The following is a 15,000-nucleotide window of genomic DNA, read 5'->3' as shown; positions in this document are numbered from 1 at the left end:
AAGATTGGAGGTGATACGGTATGACGGGATATATAGGTGATGCGAATTACTGGTCAACAATAGTCAAACCTGGATAACCCGATTGTGGCATTAGATGGGCGTACGGCCCCCGATGATTTGGCATTGTACCAGGATGCAGCAAACATAATTGCATGGACGCTCTGTTTGGTTTCCAACTTCGAGGACAGGATGGGCGCAAACGCGCCTTGAACAAGCGCTTAGCCTCGGCGCGCTTGTGCCGCGACCGTTTCTTGGCGTTCTGGAAAATTAGTGAGTGACAATGAGTCACTTTTGCCACAAATGTGACTTAAGGGCCCAGACATTATAGAATCGTCACTCGGCAACGTCTCTACTCTTGCTTCACTTGTCTGCCGTGTTGAACATCCAACAGCACGGGTACAAGAAGCGACTCATGTCTCCAAATCAAAACCCCAACTATGGCCGATGATCTTGAAGGGGAAGAAGATGAACGAACAGTCGAATTAGCGTCGCTGGCTGCTATATACCCTGAGTTGGTGCTAGATGAACCAGGTTCAGATCCTTTTTCTGCAACCATCTCAATCGAAGTTGAACCTGTCGAACCTTTATCGATACGGTTCCCATCCGCTGATGGTGCACCTCCAGTCGGGCCGCTTACCCCTCCACACTCAGTTATTGAAGAGATCTCCCAGCTGGAGATTGAAGAAAATGGGGTTGCTCCCCCTACAAACGAAGACGTTTACCGGATATCACACCTGCCAGCCCTGAACCTACGACTCTCCCTGCCTGAAGGATATCCGGCCGAGAAGCCGCCAGTGTTCTATCTGGAATCGCAGTATTCGTGGCTTCCGGAGCAAAAGTTGCAAGAGCTCAGAGAAGCGGGTCACTCACTATGGGAGGAGTTGGGCAGGGACCAGGTGGTCTTTTCGTACATTGACCATCTGCGAGAGGCGGCGGAGAGGGGATTCGATATGGCTCAGGCTGATGACCAAGTGCTGGAAGTCTCGCCTGATCTCAAAGTGTCGCTTCTCGATTTCGACCTGAATGCCAAGCGGGCAAAATTCGAGCGGGAGACCTTCGAGTGTGGCATTTGTCTAGGTAAACCGTGTGAAGGGGATTTAGCGGATGATTGGCTGATAACATGGGCACAGATGCTAAGAAAGGAACCGTTTGTCACCGCCTTCTACTCTGCGGGCACGTCTTTTGCGTACCGTGTCTCCAAGACTACTACAACACCTGCATTATTGAAGGTGATATCGGAAGCGTCAAGTGTATCGCGCCTGACTGTGGCAAAGAACCTAGAGTAGGCCTGGCAGCCGATCAGATCCAGCCGAAGAAGGGACCGAAGGACAGCACGCTTGAACCAAGCGAGCTTTTACAAATTCCATTAGAGCAGGATACAGTCCAACGTTACATAAAATTGAAGAGGAAGAAACGCCTCGAATCTGATAAAAGGACAGTCTACTGCCCTCGCCAATGGTGTCAAGGACCAGCTCGTACCAGCAAAAGTAAACCCGATCCAGGGGAAGAAACCGAGAGCACAGACGAGACCGAGGAGCCTCGGACCTATGACCGCAATGCCCCCCCAGAGAAGCTACCTCCACCGGCCGAACGCCTCGCAATCTGTGAAGACTGCAATTTCGCTTTTTGCAAAGTCTGTAAAGCAAGCTGGCACGGCGAATACTTCACCTGCTTCCCACGCTCCCAATTTGAACTGACAGCCGAGGAAAAAGCATCTGAAGACTACATGAAGCTACATACACAACCGTGCCCTACATGCGATGCCCGAGCCCAGAAGACGCATGGATGCAATCATATGATCTGCTTCAAATGCGATACCCACTTTTGCTATCTCTGCGGGGCTTATCTCGACAAAGCCAATCCATACCAACATTACAACACCGTGAAAAGCGGCTGCTACATGCGCTTGTGGGAGTTGGAAAGGGGCGATGACGGGGAATTTGGACTTGGATTCGGTGGTGGGCTGGATGGATTACCTTTTGATGTCGACGATGATGAGGATGAGGATGACGACCCTGCTCCTGTGCCAGTCGCCGCAGTCGCTGCACAATTTGTACCACTAGCACCACTCGCGCCACCTGTACCATTTGGACCGCCAAGGCCTCAACCCCCTGCCATTCGACCTGCTCGAGGACGCGATCCGGGTCTACAACGGTTCTTGATGATGGCCCGCGATGATGAGGAGGATGAGTAAGTGCAATTCGCCGAGCGACTCCCTGCTTGTCCTTGCCGTTCTTCGAGTCGCAAGACATGTCTTGCACGCAGCGGGCTCATGGTCATCCCCGAACTGTCTCGTAAGCCGGGGAGTATGTCTCAAAGAAATCGTGCTGACTCTTGAACGTACAGGTGGGACAGTGACGACCTTTCTGACATCTCGGACGACGAGTGGGACGATGATGCGTAAACTGCTTATGGAGAGCGGCTTGATAATGTGTTCATATTGTGGCTTGTTTCCGTTGTACATAACTTGCATAGCGGGGAGGTACCCGACCTGTATCATACAAGAAACCCGTGCCTGGTCTTGTCAACCGCATGTAGAAGGCTATCACCCAGCCGATGAAACAGCGAACCCCCAAAGAACTGAACCCATCCCTACCCTTTCCATGCCCAGTCGCCATAGCTTCCACCGAAATCGCAACAAACGCCAACCCGTGCAATCGCCCTATCCCAAAGCCTCTTCTGACTCACAGCCACACCAGATTGTCCACGCAACGCCGAAGCTGAGGACTCAACCCAAAAACAAACCCCCCGGCGAACGTCCCTGCGAGCTGTGCCAGCCGTAGTCGTAGGCCCTTGCTGAGGTGCCGCAGCGTTCATTTACGTTCCTTGTCTAGAAGATCGTGAGCCTCGGGTCTTCTGTCGTGTACTCGTACTATGTTGAAAGCATGGGAGGAGGCTTACCGGTAGGCGCGGCCCGATTCGTCCACAAGAGGTGGGATAGGACGTAGACGACCGAGATGCTGATGATGCCGTACACAAAGACAGCTGCTGATTTCTCGTCGGCCGAGAGGGATTCTTGCATTGAGGGAGCTTTCGCGGAGAGGGTTTGGTGCGAGGGCGGGTAACGGGGATAGGAGACCGGGCTCAGGGATGGGCGAGAGGTTCGGTTTGACGGATGCGCTTGGGGTTGTGTCACTCGGAGGGGCTTTTGAGATTCGGGGAATGTTTTTGGACGGGAAGGCAAAGGGTGAGGGAGCAATCTTTTGTACTTAGTCACGCGGAAAACAAGCAGTGCAAGGCAACAGCTTTGCTTGATCGTGGCTCATCATGTCTCAAAGGCACGTTTCAACGTGAGCATCAGGGTCAGGAGACCATCGCCATGCCAATTCACGTGGCTTGAATTCGAATGGTTGGCTAAGAATGCACGGATACGCGCTTGGTATTCCTCACAACCTCGCTTACGGCAACGAGGCGGTGTTTCGGTTTCAGACATCAACGACAAAACTCGTGCGACTTCAAGAAGGCCGCAGAAGTGGGGTAATTCCGCTCTGTGGTTTCGCAGGCCTGAGGGGAATGACACTCGGCAGGCGGATGTGAGGCGTTGCGCCCGTTTTTTTAAGGGCTCGAGGACCATGCGACCTTGAATTACACAGGCGTTAAGACAATCACGCTGCGGCTTGCAAGGGCTCACATTCATGGACCTTGACTCTGTCTGAAGCACAGAACGGGGTTTTGGCTATCTCCCTAGCCAACCAGCTATACGAACGCCCCAACTTGGTGATCTGGTGTGACTCCGGGCAGAGACGCGGAAGGATCGCCCAGCAGGTGTCAGAGCATACGCTAAGTTCATATATAGCTTGAGAATGGCGGAGTTTATGTTATAGTAGCATTCATATTACCCCACTGCGGAGGTTGACAGCCATCGAAGTAGGAACATTTGTCGAGGCAGTAGCAGCAGTAGAGCCTAGACTGTATGTTGCTGTCGAGATCGTAATCCCAAGTTGCTTTCTGCCAACATTTGAACATCTTCTCAAAGGAACATGCAATGGAAGGCACCCACGACCAGATGGCCGCACTGCCAAATTGCACATGGCCTAGAAAGGGTAGACCTCGTGCGTGACTGGGGTCGTGGTCGGTATTGCCGAAGGCCTCGTTCGTGGGTAGAAGACAAGCCGTCGAGTGAGGTGATATTCTCCGCGCTCGTCTGCAAACCCCAAAGCTGGCTCCAGTTGCTCTCTCAAGGAGACGTACATCCTAGTCATGCGTCTCCAGCATTTTTCAAGAAGTGCATCTTCTGTTACTGCCGCTCCCTCTTTGACTACAGCCTGTATCACTACACATTGAAACACAGACAAGCTTCTCAAACCATCGAGATCGATGCGAGACAGTACTGCACATGTTTGTACACGAAAATTTAGAGTGACTAAGCAAGTTCTTCGCATTATGCGTCTGTCAGAACAGAGAGTATTGATTTCGTTGGCGTGACGAATGTTGGTGAGATTGGCCATTTGGAATTGAAGGCTCAAATGTTGGATATGTTCAACAGCTACATGACTGAGCTGAATGTTTTGGGGACGTTCGTCGCAATTGAAAAACATTCGGTAGACCGCCTTTCTGTAAAGAATATCTGTCGCTTCCTGGTTGATTTGGTGAGAAGTCCGCATTATCGCGAGGTCACCGCATTGGAGAAGGTGGCTATAGACTTCATCCCGGATCTCTCTTGGGAGGGTCAGCAGGACAAAAGTCAACATGGCTGATTCGTGTATGCTTGATGCATCACTGCAGAGGATGAAAGTACATTGGCGGGGAGGATGGAGTTGAGAGCAGGGAAAGCGCTTGAATGGGTGGCGCTTGATCGCATATAGAGAATTTATGACGTAGCTCGCGTGCGAATACAGAAAAGATCTGGAAGTTTATGGCTGCATTCCTGTTTGTGAGACTGGTAGTTGAAGGCCGCACGATGGATTACGGCCAACAGCATGCGCCTAGCTACCCTCAGAGGCCCTTATCCAGATTTCGACCATCTGGGCAGACTTTATACTCTGCCAGATAGGCATTGCTGTTGAACGAGAACGAGAGTTGAATGCTCCAGAGCAGTCACCACCGCAGCATATCCGGCTGGGTTCGGGGATGCCTTCTGGAGACCATCTGTCTTACTTGAGGGATCTCTTTATGACACTGAGAGAATATGTCATCATCTTTGTGTGGTTTGCCACCAGAATCCTGGCCATGCCGTTCTTCAAGGTGTCGGTAACAGTGTCTGCCTCGCCATCAAGCTTCTCAACAATGCCATTGTAGATCTCACGAGCAGAATCGTTCGCGGCGTCCAAGTCCACATATATCCCATGTATATCGGCAGATTTGGCGTCGCCCAGGTCATTGTAGAACCCTCGTGGATCGTCTATTCCAATGTTTATCCTCTGCTCTTCTATGACGAGGTAGACGTGACGAGGTTTGACGACCCTGGGTTTGGATTGAGCGGCGCTTGGAACGCATGGCTGGACAGTGACCACTCGCTTTTGTTGGACTCGTTTGATCGAAGCCGTATACCTCTCCGAATCAACCTCTCCATCTTCACAGCATCCACAGAGTTGCAGCATGCCATCTCTTGGATGGCGACGCCACTCGGATTCCCACCCATCGGCCTGGCTTTCACACCGTTGAAGAAAGTCCTTGGAAGCCGCGTCTTCGCCTTCCTTTTCAGTGGGAAACACACCAACTGTGGCATGGTCGTCTCCCATGCCCCAGGGTCTATGGTGCAAGATTGTCACTACGAAGGTGTCTTCCAGTATGGACTCCTTCGCTTTAACCGCTCCTAAAACCCTTCCTTGCATGCCAGCACTCGAATTTCGGTGTCCTCTTCTTCTATCAGGTCTTTCTCCATGGCGCTCCGGCACGTCGTCAATTTCCTCATCTTCTGCCGACTCTTCTCCAGAACTCTTTCCAGACGTCTCGTCGGTGGACTCGCGCGTCAAATCAATGACCTTGCTTGCAGTGTGTCTGGCAGTTTGTTGACTCTTGGTGGATAAAGAGGGTTTGACGACGGCGCCATTGCGTCCTATTCGCGGAGGCATTGAGATTAGCGATGCGCGATGACCGTCAGAATGTATTCGTGACAGTAATGACAGTAATTACCACATTTTGGCCGTTAGCACTGTAATCTCTGTAATCTCCGGATAGAAGTTCCTCCGAGCGTGACTAAGCCATTTGATTGGCTGAAAATGCTTCAAAGTGAGGTCTTGGCGGTCTGCGGGCAGAGATCCTGTAGAGAAACAATTCAAAACCCCTGGAATCTCCAAAAAAACCCTGAAAAGTAGCCTCAAAATATTAGACGAAAGGTAGCACACTAGTGTAAGCCACTACCTAATCGGGTTAGCTGTCACGCCTCCTATTCGTGACCGTAATGACCGTCCGCAGACATGTCTGCAGCAGACAAAAGTCTTGGCGGTCGCATCGCTAATTGAGATGACGGTCCGTCAGATGGATCGCTTCACTCACGATCTCCTGCGGCGACGAAGTGGAACAATCTTGGCGCGTTAGCTCAGGCTAGCTGTTGCCGCGATAACCCGATAAAGATACCGGAAGAGATAGGGAAAATACGAGGTAGTACACGTAGTTGTATCAGTCCAAGAGTGCTGGGGAGAGCGACTCCGTGGTCGCGATGAGGATGAGGCGCGCCAAGTAGTTTCGCGCCAAGCTCATGAGGCGCCAAGACGCCAAAGCTTGACATATCACGTGATCCTGAACATCAACAGAGATTGATGAGACTGTTTATGCTTGGTCCTGAAAGAGAGCGATCTCAGAGCTGTTTGTTAGACACGTATGTCATATATTCGAATCGATGTTTAATGAGATTGCAACCCATATCTTGATTTCTTGATTCGCTATTAGTCCTCAGTCCTCAGACAAACCCCAATCGTCTACCAAATCACCACACGCACAAATCCTGAGGTCTTACCACGGTTCTCTGCCATACAGGTACGGGAGCCTACGATAGCAAGTTCTTTCAGACTGCTGTCTCGCGCTTTTCCCATATCCTCGGCGAGACAGTAAGATCCCTATCTACGATTCCCAGCGTAGGCTGGCACGCCTGGACCCGACCATCCTCGGGAACCCCTAATTTTGATGTCGTAGGGATAACTTGTACCGATACCCACGCTGGGACCCAACCATCCTCGGGCATCTTGATGCCGTGGAAATAAGTTGTACCGATGCGCCGTCAATGCCACGAACCCTATGACCTCTCGCTTTGCAATGAAACGCCCTAAGCAGTACCTGGAGCCGGCATCAAAGGGTTTGAAGCAGGGACTACCACTAAGAGCTGTATACGACGGTCGGCCTTGGAGTCAGGCCCGAAGATAACGTCTTCGAGACAGAATTGACGGTAAGATGTCACAAGGATCGTACCGCCGACGACGAGTCAGAGGGCAATCTCACCGGCAGATGAGTTGACGCTGGCCACACGGGAGAAGTTGTCAAATGAGATGTCGGGGAGTGGCGGTTATTCGAAGAGATTCTGCATGTATACTTTGTGACTCCTGGCGATGCCAAAGGAAATCCCTTAAAAGAACTCAACGAAGTCGCGAGCACAGAAGCATTTATTGTAACGTGCGCTCCGCTGCAACTTTCCCTGATGAGTCTATACGTATGCCATCAATCGGTGACTCGTAATCTCCACGCCCAGCCAGAAATCGTTAATCCGAACAGTCTCTCCATGGTTGTGAGCGATAACGTCATCAATGACACCCAGACTGCTCGGGCTGGGCTCATACTGCGGCAATGACACTGGCCGCGGTGGTCGTGTGAACAGCGTGTACACCTTGTCTACGTAGCAGGCTAGGAACCAAAAGAAGTCTCCTCCTGACCTGACGCATTTAAGCGCCAGCTGTATAGCTTTTAGAGTTGTGCAGCATTCTCTTTGGAGCAGGAAAGGTTGATGACCACTGGAACTTTGGTATGGAAGTTCGATACAGCCTTCTTGGCACTGTTATACGGAGGCGGGCAGTATTTGCGCGGGTCAAAGTTCGAGAACGCTGTGTATCTATCCGCAGGGTTTCCGGGATCTGCATTCCGCGAATTCGTGTTAACAACAGCAGCGTGCGTGGCCGCTGTGGATCTGACGCCAGAAGCCTTGCATCGGGCGAGGATGGAAGATGTCAGTGGCCGATTGAACGTTATCTCGCAGCGCGCACTGCCACCAGGAGTTTGGGTTCGTGCTGGTGGGCAGCCCCATTGACGATACGTTATTGACGAGTTGCAGGACAAGGTCCGTAGCAGACTGCTCCATTTCAAGCGTCACCTCCAAGGGAACCTTGACGGCTCCGTCCAGGCCGATGAAGAGATTTTGAGCCTCGTCTCCGAATTGGGTGGGCCGTGGATGGGCGAGTGTTTTGAGGAAGTGGTTGAGTAGATGTAGAGATCCGATGCCATCGACGCGTCAATGAAACGAGCGGAAAAGGACTCTGAGGTATAGGGGAGATGATGCATCTTCGCTCGCTCAATTGGAGCTGATGCCTTGCACAAGCTGAATGTGGAGGATGTAACTTGCTCAGTGGTGAACGTCTCGGAGAGCTAGGAGTCGATGGTAGAAAGGGTAAGGACTTGGTAGTTGTAGGTGTCCCCTGACAATAGGCCGCAATGTGAGAGAAGTCAGTACCGCAACGTCTTTCAAGCATGTCGTAGTGCTTGTTCGAGATCTTCGAGTGACGGGCTAAGACGAAGTCGAACGACAGCGCTAATGACAAAGTGCTCTCTGTCCAAGGTTGCACCGCTTGCGCTGGTTGCTTTGTAAGAACGCTCGAGGCTTTCAAAGGGTCGTGCGAAATGTCTGGCTGACGTCCCTGTCTAAGACATTCTGGTGGCGAGAGTGTTAGCAAAGTGACCCAAAAAGATGGCCTGAACGCTCACATTTAGAACCGAGACATGGACCCTATGTATATCTGCATAGCGCGTAGACAAGTAGTAGAAAACTTACTTCGATCGCAAGGTAGAGAGTATAGTCAGCTTAAAAAAAAGGAGACGATGCTTCAGAGGCATGTCGTAGGAATTTCAGGCCAAATGAAATTTAATCAAGGATATATTATTTTGTAGCCGAATAATTTCCATCGAGCAGTATGGCCTAGTGGTTTACACTGGAACACCCAAGTTAAAACTGATGAGGCCTTACTCGTCCAGCTTTGGCCTAGTACAGCATTGCCACTAACGTCGGTTCGAGGGTTTGCACCCAGATGAATATGCACAGTCTTTAATAAATAAAGCTGGAGCTCCTGTAGTCTGGGTGATTTTCCTTTTGCTCCTTGGTTCGATACCGACTCTGGGCCTTTTTGTTTTCTTTTTGTTTTTGTTTTTGTTTTCTTCCAATGTGATCAAAATCACCCATCCACCACCAAAGCTGATTATGGCTTCTTCACTAATTCGCTTGCCACGTCGCTTTCATTTCCTTCGGTGGCGGAGTTTTTCGCTCCTTCGCTCAATGCTGGTTGGCCCCGCCACCACATCTGTGTGCTCCGTACGCATTCGGCTCAAAGGGACATTCTTTGGTGAATAAAAATCGGTATCGCCGAACCCAACTCCAGGTATGCTCTTCGGGTTCCGTGCCGTTGTGTCATACTATTGGTCTAAGACGTCTTTCATTGGCCTGAAGCCATCTGCCCTGTCAGGTTCTACAGTTGAATGAAACGTCTAATGCTCCATCTGAACCACGCCAGCTGCATTCTTCAATGGCGATCGATTCCATATTCTACTAGTAAAGGTGAGAGCGTATTCAACTGCAAGGCATGGATTAAAATTTTGGTACGGTTCACGGTTGAATGCCGAAATAGCATCATCTGTGCCCCTGAGGCTCGACAAACGCTATGTGATGGGGTGACTACTTCTCCGAAATCATTTTGTGTTTCAAGCATCATGCCGCAACTCATTTGGCTTGTCACCGGCACCTCGTTAGGCTTTGGGGAGCAATTCGTCCACAGCATCTTAGCAGAAGGGGATCATGTGATAGCCACAGCCAGATGAGGCCGCGAACGACTTCAACATCTCAAAGATGCAGGTGCTGCGATCCTAGGCCTTGGAATTGACGTGCTCGTCAACAACGCAGGATACGTTGAAGCCGCCCTCGTTGAAGAGCTCGAGTACACCCTTCCCACTCCTTGACAGACCAACGCTTGGTTTTTACGCTGACCAATGCTCGCTCTCGCATAGCACCACCAGACTGCGGAAGGCATTCGAAACGAACCTCTTCAGGCCTATTAATCTCACTCGGTCCCTCCTGCCTCGTTTTCGAGAGAAACGCAAAGGCATCATCTTGTTCATGAGCTCGATTCGAGCCTATACTGGTGCCGTTGGGGCAGGTGCCTACTCCGCCACCAAAGGTGCTCTCGAAAGTACGTCTCCTCGCCAGCCGCCCTCGGTGCTATTTTCACCTCGAATCTAGCTTGCTGATACAGTCAAACCTACTAGGCATGGTAGATTGTCTCCGAGAAGAGATTTCCCCGTTCGGTATCCAGTGCTGCCTCATTGTACCAGGCTATTATCGGACCAACATCTTCGCCCCTCCAACATCAAGTTCGGCCATCCTAGCATCCCGGATTATGCAGAATTCAACAAGCTATACCAGGCTGGAGTCAGTGCGTTGTATAGTACCCAACAAGGCGATCCGAGGAAGGCGGCGGATCGCATCGTGGATATGGTACGGTCAGAAGGCAGGACCGCAGGCAAGTCCATACCTACTAGATTTCCCGTCGGTGCGGACGCGGTCGAAAAAATCCGTGGTAGTTGCTCGAAGAAGATGGAAATCTGTGATGAGTGGGAGGCTTTCAGCAGCGATACCAAATTCGACCCCCAGGAGTGATTCCAAGGTCTTCCGGCCTGTCATCGAGATAGCTGTCAACAATGAGGTAGTAGAAAAGACATTGGAAACCATGCCTTTCTCCCAAATGATCATGAGTTGGAGAAAAGCCGCGAATGATGCACTGGGCAGGCTCAGTTACATGATATGCCACCTTGATGTCTATGTTTCTCAAAGATCTGAAACATCAATCGGGCCAACTTTTTTCTCCAACCTCTTGACCCTCTTCTTTTTCTCGAACCGTCAACCCAACGATGTGGTAAAGATATGAGAATACCACAATGGATGCCACCGCTTTTTACGACACGGACGAGTATTAAGCTCGAAGTCAAAAAGAATAAACTTCTCGCATTGAATCAGTCATAGCAGGACAACACTTGCCAAGGTTCTTGATGCCGAAGCATCATTGCTGGACTAGCCTCTGTTAGAATTTATCGAAAGGGAATCTTTCAGTAGCGATGCACCAGGCTATTCGAGCGTCACAACAAATTTCAATGGTACTGCCTACATAGATAGTCACACCCGACATGCAATAAACCGGATCCATTAATTGGTTTGCCTATCATTGTGCTTCTATAAGGCTTAGGACCTAACTGGAGAGGGCAGTCGAGATACGAGTGTGCTGTCCTGTAAATTGGAAATTTCGTACTATTATAGTGAATATGTAGGAGGGCCTCCTTCTCTCCCGAAAAGCTGTGCTCATGTAAGATCTATCACTGAAACTTTCCGCAGCGGAGGTCAAAGTCCAGAATAGAAATTCAGTCAGAAACAACGCTCAGAACTCAAAAGACGGGTGTGGCTATTCTCTTGGAGGGTGAGGACGTCCATGCTTCACAAATCGATGTTAACAAACAGAGCTTGCTCATGTCAAAGCTTGTGCTTCAGACGCGTCGAGTAACTGCCAATCAAATGGAACATCATCGTCACCAATGAGACCAACTAAAGATTGATCAACGAGACCCTGCATGGTCGTCAGTAAGCCGGCCGTCATCAGCAGATTAGCAGGGACTCTCGGCTCACCCAATCAATGTTGTCGAACTCGCTGAAGACCGTGTTCAGAGTACTCGTAGAAGTGAAATCAAGTGGAGCGTAATTATTGGTAAGAAGCTCTTGGTCTGTAAGATCGAATTCGTCCATGTTCCACGGCGAGCTCTCCGGGTGGCTCACTGTTGCACCGAATGGTCCGTTTCCGTTCATTGGGGTCTGCGTCATACTCGAAATCTTCTGGGGCGCTTTTCCCGGGAAACTTGGTCTTGGCACTTTCGAGAGCATGACAGCGAGAACGCTTGAAGCATACCGCGCGTCCCGAGAGAACTCTCTGCGCGACGTCCAGATGCCGTGAGAGTGTTTCAAAGCGTCGTATTTTTTGACTTGAGCCTCCATACCTTTTGCCGATGAAGTAGCCGACTGCTTGTGGGACTCGTAGAGGTCCAGGCAGGTGATCATTGCTGCCAAGAGGAAGTCATGGCATGAAAGACTCGAGAGCATCCATTTGTGGTCGTAAAATAGGCCCCCCGGTTGGCATGCTCCATGAAGCTCGGCTTGATGTTTCAGTATATGCAGAGCTGCGTCGCCACAAACCCTTCGGGAGTAGCCAAACGATGGGTCCGACCTGTCCTGGCTGAGATACTTTCGATGCAAGACACAGATACTTTTCAGATACAACAGGTCAGAGTACAGCCTGTTCAGTATCATATAAGGCTGATCTGTGAATGACAAAGCCAAGGGTCTCATTCGAAGACTGGGAGGCACATCCTTGTGCGTCTCCTCAAGCTCAGCATCCAGTTTCATTGTATCTTCATACGATGAGATTTTGAATGAAAGTGCATGCCGATGAATGCGGCGGAATATCTTCGCTAGTCGACTTTTGTAACGATAGTATAACATTGGTGTTGAGTCAGTTGGCGGCCGGGAAGGTGGGAGAGCTTTACAGTCCTCGTCAAAATCTGTATCGAAAAGGTTGCCTGGTGGCTCGGTATCACACTCTTCCTCGTAGATTACTGTGGGTAACCCAGCCTGGAAAGAGAGCAGTAGGTCGAAGGCCTCTAGGATGCAGAAAGTCCTCCTCCTCATCTCGCCTTCGAATGGGGAAATGTTGACAAGATTGCCAGGATCTCTGTGGTATCCCATCTTCATAGCAAGGCGTGTACTAATTCCCATAATCATCCAGGCATCGTTGTCTTGTTCTTCCTTCTGTATATACTTGCATACTCCATATAACAGCACGGCCTCTACAGAATATGGTTTGGCTTTCTGATATCTGCCAGCAATAAGAGCTTGGCCGGCTCTCTTGAGGAACGTCGCTCTCGCAGGACTGTTCGAAGAACCAAGAACCTCTTGATCACCCTCTTCGTGAATTTGGGAACCGATATACAGTGCCGAAAAGAGCATTGAGATCCAGAGGAAAGAGACGGAAGAAGGTTCGACGGAAAATGATTCGTACTAGACTTAATTAGTGCTCTGACATAGTATCTCGATTCGTATACTACGTGCCTCTCTGAGAAACTTCCCCGTATGAAGGATCGCTACATGGGTTAGCAGAGGGTCCTGGGATTGATGCGGCGTGCTTACGGGTCTGACTGTGCATTGAGTTGAAGTACACGGAAAGGAGCTTGTTCAATGTAGGTCTTGGTGGTAGGGAATTGCAAGCGTCCGTAAGCGTCATTGATTGGTTTGTGTCAAGTACAATGTCAGGACCATTGGAAGAAACGGGTGGTTGTATTTCTCCCGTATCACCCGGATGCTGCTCAAGAACGCCTTGTATGTCTCGAATCTAGGCTTAGTCAACTATGTATCCAGAGCTTTTTCCCGGCGTGAGCACCGACATTCTCTAGTATCGCTGTCCAATGGGTGGCGTTGACATAGCTTCTCTCTGGACCGTTCATGTTCAACTGTGCTTCCGGAGACGAATCCGAGGTAGGAGGCGGGAGATTGTTGAAGCGCTGGTCGGCTATCACAGCCTGAGGGGACATCTCGTTGCGAAGAATCTCCGAATCCTCATTGGTCGTTCGCATGAGACTAGTGACCATCTCCTCTAGCTTCTGTAAGCGGAGCTGTGCTTCGGAATCTCGAGCTTCCCCTCCACGTCTATCGCGCCCATTTGTGGCGCCATTGGAATATGCGCACGAAGTCTCATCACCTCTCTTCGAGCATGACACGCAAGGGATCTGTCGGTCACACTTCAGCCTGTAAGGACGGTAAGCGACCGATCACGAAAGTCGGAGTGCTAAGGAAGACAAACTTTCGAGTCCTACAAGGTAAGCATGATACCGACTGACGATTTCGTTTCGCTACATGAGACTGTGTGCCATTGTTCGTAGCATCACGCTTTGCGACTCGGAAAACATTCTGATGTGAAGACAGTCCAGACATATCGCGTCGTAGCTGCGGAAGCTCTTGTAATATTCAAGATTGACTTATACCGCTATGGTCTCTTAATACGATATGAGAAACCACAAGAGAGTTGACCTGCTTAACCGGAAGGGCGCTTTTCTCTTCACCTGAGGTATGATAATGCGTTGCCAGTGAAATTGCACACCATCTCAAGTCTCGTACCCTCTATCAGTTGCAGCATTGAGATGTCACTAGGGTATATCATGGTTTTCTATTGCATTGTGTAGGTGGTGAAGTATAAGTACGTAGGTCGTTGGAGCACACAAAGCTGAAGTAGAGGAGACAGGGATAAAATGCACTTGTCTAGCGCCAATGCAGAATAGACCTCTCGAGACCCCACAGTAGCTCGACAGATTGTACGATTACAACATAGACGGCGGGAGCGCAGCTGCAACATAGTCGCAGCTTCTTTCAAAGTGAGCCTTCAACAATGGTAGAGTGAAGGATTACCATCAGGAACCAGGACCAGTAATCTAGAGTCTAATCGCTCAGTACGAGCAGACCCGGTCCACTGCATGCTTTTCTCAGTCCGAGAGGTCACCAGTGGCTCATGGGAAGGATGGTAGTGTCTGCTCCGTCTCACCACAAAGAGCTAGACCTTCACTTGCAACCAGCAGCCTTGGTGGAACGCTACTCAGACACGCCTACGAGGTTGAGATCGAGGAGACCGAGAGGAGACCGAGGCAGCCGCACGTAGGCACGGAGAAAGGCTGAATGCGCGAGAAAGCTTGTGATCACTGGTAAAAGAAGCGGTAATACCTGTAGATGCTGTATGCTTCTGGGATGATACTTGTCTACACCTGTTTGATCAGCTATGATGGCCT

The 15,000-nt window shown here is 50.4% G+C and overlaps 4 protein-coding genes across 4 annotated transcripts; 2 read left to right on the top strand and 2 right to left on the bottom strand.

Moving 5' to 3' along the window:
* Positions 1-437: 437 nt before the first annotated feature.
* On the top strand, positions 438-2,404 carry HO133_000118 (uncharacterized protein; the record flags this gene model as incomplete). Its single annotated transcript, XM_037291058.1, has 3 exons — positions 438-1,077; positions 1,131-2,190; positions 2,347-2,404. 3 exons carry the CDS (start codon positions 438-440, stop codon positions 2,402-2,404), a joined length of 1,758 nt encoding a protein of 585 aa, XP_037152493.1.
* Positions 2,405-5,093: 2,689 nt separating this feature from the next.
* HO133_000117 (uncharacterized protein) lies at positions 5,094-6,014 on the bottom strand (the record flags this gene model as incomplete). The annotated part of the gene is made up of 1 exon (XM_037291057.1): positions 5,094-6,014. One exon carries the CDS (start codon positions 6,012-6,014, stop codon positions 5,094-5,096), a length of 921 nt encoding a protein of 306 aa, XP_037152492.1.
* A 4,232-nt stretch (positions 6,015-10,246) lies between these two features.
* Positions 10,247-10,786, top strand: HO133_000116 (uncharacterized protein; the record flags this gene model as incomplete). Its single annotated transcript, XM_037291056.1, has 3 exons — positions 10,247-10,319; positions 10,383-10,407; positions 10,462-10,786. The coding sequence occupies 3 exons, from the start codon at positions 10,247-10,249 to the stop codon at positions 10,784-10,786; spliced, it is 423 nt and encodes a 140-aa protein (XP_037152491.1).
* Positions 10,787-11,645: 859 nt separating this feature from the next.
* Positions 11,646-14,155, bottom strand: HO133_000115 (uncharacterized protein; the record flags this gene model as incomplete). Its single annotated transcript, XM_037291055.1, has 6 exons — positions 11,646-11,744; positions 11,804-13,225; positions 13,277-13,308; positions 13,355-13,556; positions 13,609-13,969; positions 14,025-14,155. The coding sequence occupies 6 exons, from the start codon at positions 14,153-14,155 to the stop codon at positions 11,646-11,648; spliced, it is 2,247 nt and encodes a 748-aa protein (XP_037152490.1).
* Positions 14,156-15,000: the final 845 nt, after the last annotated feature.

Source organism: Letharia lupina (assembly GCF_014066315.1).
Source record: "Letharia lupina isolate WasteWater1 chromosome Unknown contig_10, whole genome shotgun sequence".
NCBI classification, from domain to species: Eukaryota; Fungi; Ascomycota; class Lecanoromycetes; order Lecanorales; family Parmeliaceae; genus Letharia; species Letharia lupina.
This window is presented reverse-complemented; position numbering and strand designations above follow the sequence as displayed.